Source organism: Varroa jacobsoni, unplaced genomic scaffold (genome assembly GCF_002532875.2).
Source record: "Varroa jacobsoni isolate VJ856 unplaced genomic scaffold, vjacob_1.0 scaffold_919, whole genome shotgun sequence".
Lineage (NCBI taxonomy): Eukaryota > Metazoa > Arthropoda > Arachnida > Mesostigmata > Varroidae > Varroa > Varroa jacobsoni.
Window position 1 is genome coordinate 284829 of NW_019213821.1, and position 5555 is coordinate 290383.

The 5555-nt window shown below is 39.7% G+C and overlaps 2 protein-coding genes across 6 annotated transcripts in view; both read right to left on the reverse strand.

Annotated features, from left to right (window-relative positions):
* Nucleotides 1-265: 265 nt before the first annotated feature.
* LOC111264979 (histone acetyltransferase p300) lies at nucleotides 266-3473 on the reverse strand. 4 transcript variants are annotated; one of them, XM_022841264.2, is made up of 4 exons: nucleotides 3346-3473; nucleotides 2468-2654; nucleotides 1309-1853; nucleotides 266-884 (listed from the first exon to the last, which is right to left on the reverse strand). In XM_022841264.2, exons 2-4 carry the CDS (start codon nucleotides 2475-2477, stop codon nucleotides 519-521), a joined length of 921 nt encoding a protein of 306 aa, XP_022696999.1. In that variant the 5' UTR covers nucleotides 2478-2654; nucleotides 3346-3473; the 3' UTR covers nucleotides 266-518. The 4 variants fall into 4 exon arrangements, with proteins under 4 accessions (XP_022696999.1, XP_022697001.1, XP_022697000.1 ...); XM_022841266.2 differs by having other exon boundaries at nucleotides 2468-2651; nucleotides 3346-3469; XM_022841265.2 differs by having other exon boundaries at nucleotides 2468-2663; nucleotides 3346-3455.
* A 1579-nt stretch (nucleotides 3474-5052) lies between these two features.
* Atac3 (Ada2a-containing complex component 3) overlaps nucleotides 5053-5555 on the reverse strand; it is a 4774-nt gene continuing 4271 nt past the window's right edge. For both annotated transcript variants that reach the window (XM_022841262.2, XM_022841263.2), the window contains exon 8: nucleotides 5053-5454. In XM_022841262.2, coding sequence (XP_022696997.1) covers nucleotides 5368-5454 — 87 coding nt within the window. In that variant the 3' untranslated portion in view covers nucleotides 5053-5367. The remainder of the gene's footprint in view (nucleotides 5455-5555) is intronic.

The following is a 5555-nucleotide window of genomic DNA, read 5'->3' on the forward strand; positions in this document are numbered from 1 at the left end:
CAACTAGTTGGACAGTGATGGAAGGTACCGGTCAAATATCCGTCAATAAATCGCCGAGTTTTGTCTTGCGGAGCGACACAAGCCGGTAGTGCATACAGCTCTTTACGGCCCTCAACCAATAATAACATTTTGTGTGCCGATTGAACTACGTTAATTGGTTAATTGTTACGAAACGAGATTAAATCGTCGAAATGCTAGATAGAATCATGTGTTATGGTGTTATACAAATAGTACATTAAAGTATAAAATGAATAAATGCACATCCTTGTATGTTTGCTCATACTTTATTTAACACACGTATGTGTTTGAACACAACTAACTTTTACATACACTTTTATATATCTAATATATTAGTATTCTTATCTCATTACGCAATAAAATTACACTAGGTATAACCTCCGATAACATATCCTGTGACTCTATTACTTTCGAATGATCTTTGAGATACAAACGATAATTTAACAATTTATATCGGATAATATTAACACGAAAACAGATAGAGTCTGTTAATCCATTTGTTAATGCGCCGCGCGTTGGGGCAATTGCCAGCGTCGGAATTCTCGTTCCATGAGGCAGATCTTCGCGGCCACCAGATCGTAGTATTCTTTTCGCGAGCCGGCCTTTTCGAGCATCGAGGACTCCAGCTTCTTAGCTATTCGGGGGTTCAGGAAAACTCGAGGGATTGACGGGTATTGATCTGAGAGGAACTGGACGATCTTATCAACGAGATGTTCTCGTTGGTCGAGGGTAACGAAACTTTTCCATTCGTTAGGATCAGTTAGATCCTCGCCATTTTGCCTTTCTGGTTCGCCTGATGATGAGTCAAGTTCTGCAGAGAGTGAACGGTCCGTATTGGTCGATGGCGGTCTCCTTTCCTGGCTTTCCTAGAACCAAAACAAACAAGCGGATACAATAAGTTTGAATTATACAAAGATATTAATTAAATAAGTAAACTTCTCGATAGTTCTCGAAATCGGACGCGAATAAAGCTCTCGTCAAGCTTCGGCTGCGTCGACTTAAGGTAAATGGGTAACGATGATAAGGGTGAGGTTTCTTGATAAAACGGGCGCTCTAGCGACTAGTTATTAAACTGGAATTTTGAGTTCTTAGTAAATAAAATTAATATGACAATAGCAAACTAGCACGCCACAATCTCGATTAAATCTTTCTGTTATCTTCATATAGAGATTAATATGCAACACGTCCCTGCCTAAGTTTCATTTTTAAATATACTCAGAAACCTGTCTTCAACGTGAGCGAAACAGGGTTAAGATTTGCATATAAACCGCAAAAGTATGAATCATGCACCTGATTCGTATCCTGAGTTGGTGCAAAATACGGCAAGCCTAGACCAGCATAGACTCGCTGCATATCTGTTGACATGCTATTTTGAGCACTACCTTCACGCTCGACAACTAGCCCCCGCAGCTCAATGGGAGCTATCTGCTGAGGTGCAAGCAACCGCCTCAGTGGAGCATGGGGAGCAGGCTGGACAACCTGAATGGCGCCATGAGCAGCTAAATCCGCCTGTCCCCGGCGAGCTTGTAATTCATCTAAAAGGGGTCGCTCGCGTTGAATCCGAGACGGCAACGTCGTTCTACACAAGGGACAGTTCAGATGGGTGCAGGAAAGCCAATGCGACATTATTCGGCGTGTAGTGGGACATAATGGAACCCTGCAATCTCCAGGACCCACGCACTGCGTAATGTGATCGAGCACAGTCTTCATTGTGCTGCAGTATGAAACCCCGCACTGTCCTTCCGGACGTCGGCATCTTCGGGCATGCAAGGCAAGGCATAGATGTTTCTGAAATGACCTTACAGAAAGACCATCTCCCGGCTCAAACGGATCTCCTAAAAGTATTACAAAAACGCCAGTAAAAAACGCGCGGTTACCGGTAATTCAATGAAACATTAGCGTGAACAAGTTATGTAACATATTGCTAATGATTATTTTTAGAACGGCTGCGTATTATAGAAGGAAGTGCAGCTGCTTAGAACTTTACTTGAGAATATAAATGATGGCGGCGCATACGGCAAACTGACCAGTTATTTATGATAAGACATCACATTCTTTTTTACTACAGCGGTGTTAACTTGAATATTGAGAGCCGCTGGCTAAAAATCAATTGACTACGAATCAAGCCCGCCTGTCTATCTGACTGTTGCATGCGTTTTAATAGTTAATTATCACAACTGAATATATCATATAATATACACGGCTTTCTAGATGTTTTTGTATATGAGGAAATGTCAGAAACACGAACAGTTATTATTAGCAAGAAATGTACACTATTGCCAGATTTAATTCTCGGTTAGAGAGATAACATCGCACTCGACTGTACCATCTGCGTTCTGCTGCTGACTACGGCCTTAAACTACGGATTCAACCTATTTAGTACACTAAAATAACCACACCTACATTTCCTAGTAGCTATGTTAGTTCGAGCATGTCACTCTTTACTCACTCAGGGGCATCTCCGTATGTGATCACTTGTCCAGTGCTTTCCTCGTAGCTTATTAAAAGTTTTAAGCTCCTTCTTTTTGCTTCGATTTACGGTCCATTCTTAGATTAGCTATCTACCTTGCACGAGCCCACTTCATACGGGCATAGTAGCACGGATACACATTAGGCCTTGTCGTCTTCAACACCTTCTGAAACATCTACTACAGTTGATACCGTGGTGGAAAACTTCTGGTGATGGCAGCTACCCGACGATACTTTGTTTTGACTTGTGTACTATAACAGTGCGCATCCCGCGCTTGTCGTGGCTCAGTTGGTCATTACGGATAATTCTTAAGTTTTTTCATATCTCATTTGCATGCATACAGCTCATACCGAATTGGCGTTATAAATGTTTAAAAAACTATCATCTAGTACTAAGTGTTCAGTTTTCCAGAGACTGTCACATTACAGTTACTGTACTGACATACTACCGTAGAAACTAAGTGAACGAAGTGCACAGCTGGAAATTCTCTTTGTAACACATCTGAAACACGTTTCGTTTACTCGGAATGTAATTATAATATATTGATACATGTGTACCAATAGCAAAGGTCATTTATGCCATCAAAAATACACTAAGGTCTTGTCATCATTTTTACTCATACTGACGTGCGCTATTGCTGTAGTAATCTACCTCTAATATCATCCATTTTACTATATTAATGTGTATTTGACATTTGGCGTCAATGGCGCTTTTGACGCAAAAGAAAAGGGGGCTGAGACGTAAAAATACAGCCTAAGTTCACTGTGGTTCACAACGTTCCACTTGTCCAAACAGCTGCGGGCATCGCCGTTTAACTGCCCGGGTACACATATGCCCGGTTCCGGTGCCAAACTCACCCGATCAGCCGAATGTGGAGTAGGGACTACAGGATAATGAATGGCCGAGCGCTTGTCTACCAGTCCGTGTATCGGTCCATCTGTACAGGCGCGCCTGCCAAAACAAACTATGGCGGTATATCATCGCATAATTTCGAAAATTTTAGCTGCAAAAGGCGAAAGGTGGCTACAAACAGAAGAGGCGCGAGTCGACGCTAATGTCGGCAATAGTTTGGTAGACCCATTCCTAGACTGCATGGCTGCAATATTATGCCATATGAATGCAGAGTGGGTTATATCGGATGTAGGATTCATCAAGCTTAGAATAAGTTCTGTGAGCTCTAATCTGGCTGATATTTTTAATAAGAATACAGGAGCTGACGTTTTGAAAAGTATAATATATAATGATATATAAGTATATGGTATACAATGTAGTGTGATAAGTGTTCACAAACGCCTAGTTCTCGAGTTACTCGCTTTTACAGTTTTAATGAAGATCTTAACTTTTCTCGGATGTTCACGTAACGGTGATTTATTATCAGCGTCCTGAATCAGCTTAATTTTAAGGCATCTTAGTGTCTGTTCTGATAACTAATCTGCTGGCTAAAATATTACCGTCTTGAGACTCAACCGGTTTTATAGATCACATGACGTGCAAGTTTTGACTGAGAGAAGCTTCTGTATCCCTGTGACAAATAAAGACAAAATACGATTTGCTGCATGCTTTGTACAGAACTAGACGGGTTGACTCTGCGAATGGATTTGCAATAAATATTTGTCTTGTACACAATATTTCCATTTACAAACAGAATTAGTCGCATAAATAAATCAGCTTTGCAGTGTTACCCTGCAAAGAGTGCATTTGCATACGACTCTATGACCTTCAGATAACAGTCTTTAGGAAATTACGACCATTTATTTGTGTCCAAAATGTAGCTCTTAGTAATTCCATATTACTGGTAAATGTTTCGGTGTATTTAGTCGTGTAAATGACGCAGCGTTAGTTACTGACGCTCAAATATATCGGAAACAAAGACTAAATAACAGAAATTGCATTCCATAGCATAGTGACATTAACGTACAGATATAAATCAGTCTAAGTAAGTCAAAATATTATGTTTCCGATATAAGTACTTTCGGTATTAATAGAGTTCTTCTTAGTTGGCAACCAGTTTGAAATGCTAAATAGTGAAGTGCTCTCATGGGATAGGGCCATGCGAGTGCAAGATAATTAAAGAAGATGGGGACTTTGTAATAAAATTAAAAATTTTTTGACCAAGTGGAATCGAAACCACCCTCTAATCAACTATTTGAAACACTTCAAGCAGTTGATTAAAGGGAGAAAATGGAAAATTGTTTATGGAATATAGAACAATCTTGTCCCGCGTCAATAAGCAAACTAAGACACCAAACAGAGAAGGTGTTATAGGTGGTATAAAGAATAGCGGCAAAAATATAGAATAAGGGACACATATATATCCTACCTGAACCGAAAAAGTAGACAATCATGGCTTTCAAATTACTGATTACTTAAGTATTTTGCTCAACCGAAAAACGAACAGCCTTAGCACAGACGTAACAACCTTTCTATCACTAGGCTATTTTCGCAAGGCATCGAACGAACAAACTCTCTTCTCAAAATTGATTTAAGCCACAGCTGCCTTTCTTTTGCTTACCACAAGCCATGATATAGCACTATCCTAAATATAACAATTAAATACGACCATATAATGCTCTTCTCGAAATATTTTTTTATTAACAATATAATAGTAAAGAACGAATTAGTTTATATGAATGTACATACATCGTATTTACAGTTGATTGTTGAAATTGATTGTTCCTATTTGTCTCAGAAACGAGCTGATGACGTCAGTCTGCGGCATGCTTGTTTGCATTCCTTATTAGAGTGAGGGCAAAGTTTTAACGAATAATTGGACTATCGACTGGTATAAGACACTGATGGGATGATTTAGCTGTTCAGGCTGCCATATTGATTATGCAAAATGATTGGAGAGACACAATTCACGCTAACTTTTGTTTTTCTCAAAAACTTCCAGTATCATCACCAGGAATAATCTCTACCTCGTTGGATAACCGCAAACGTTTTTTGTATTCCTCAGCCTCTTTTTCCTGAAACGCAAGCCAACAAAAACAGAAATGAAGACTCCAAAACTCATTGTGTACGATTAATTCCTGGCGTTGCTTTTTTGGTCCCTCCTTTTTTTTTTTTT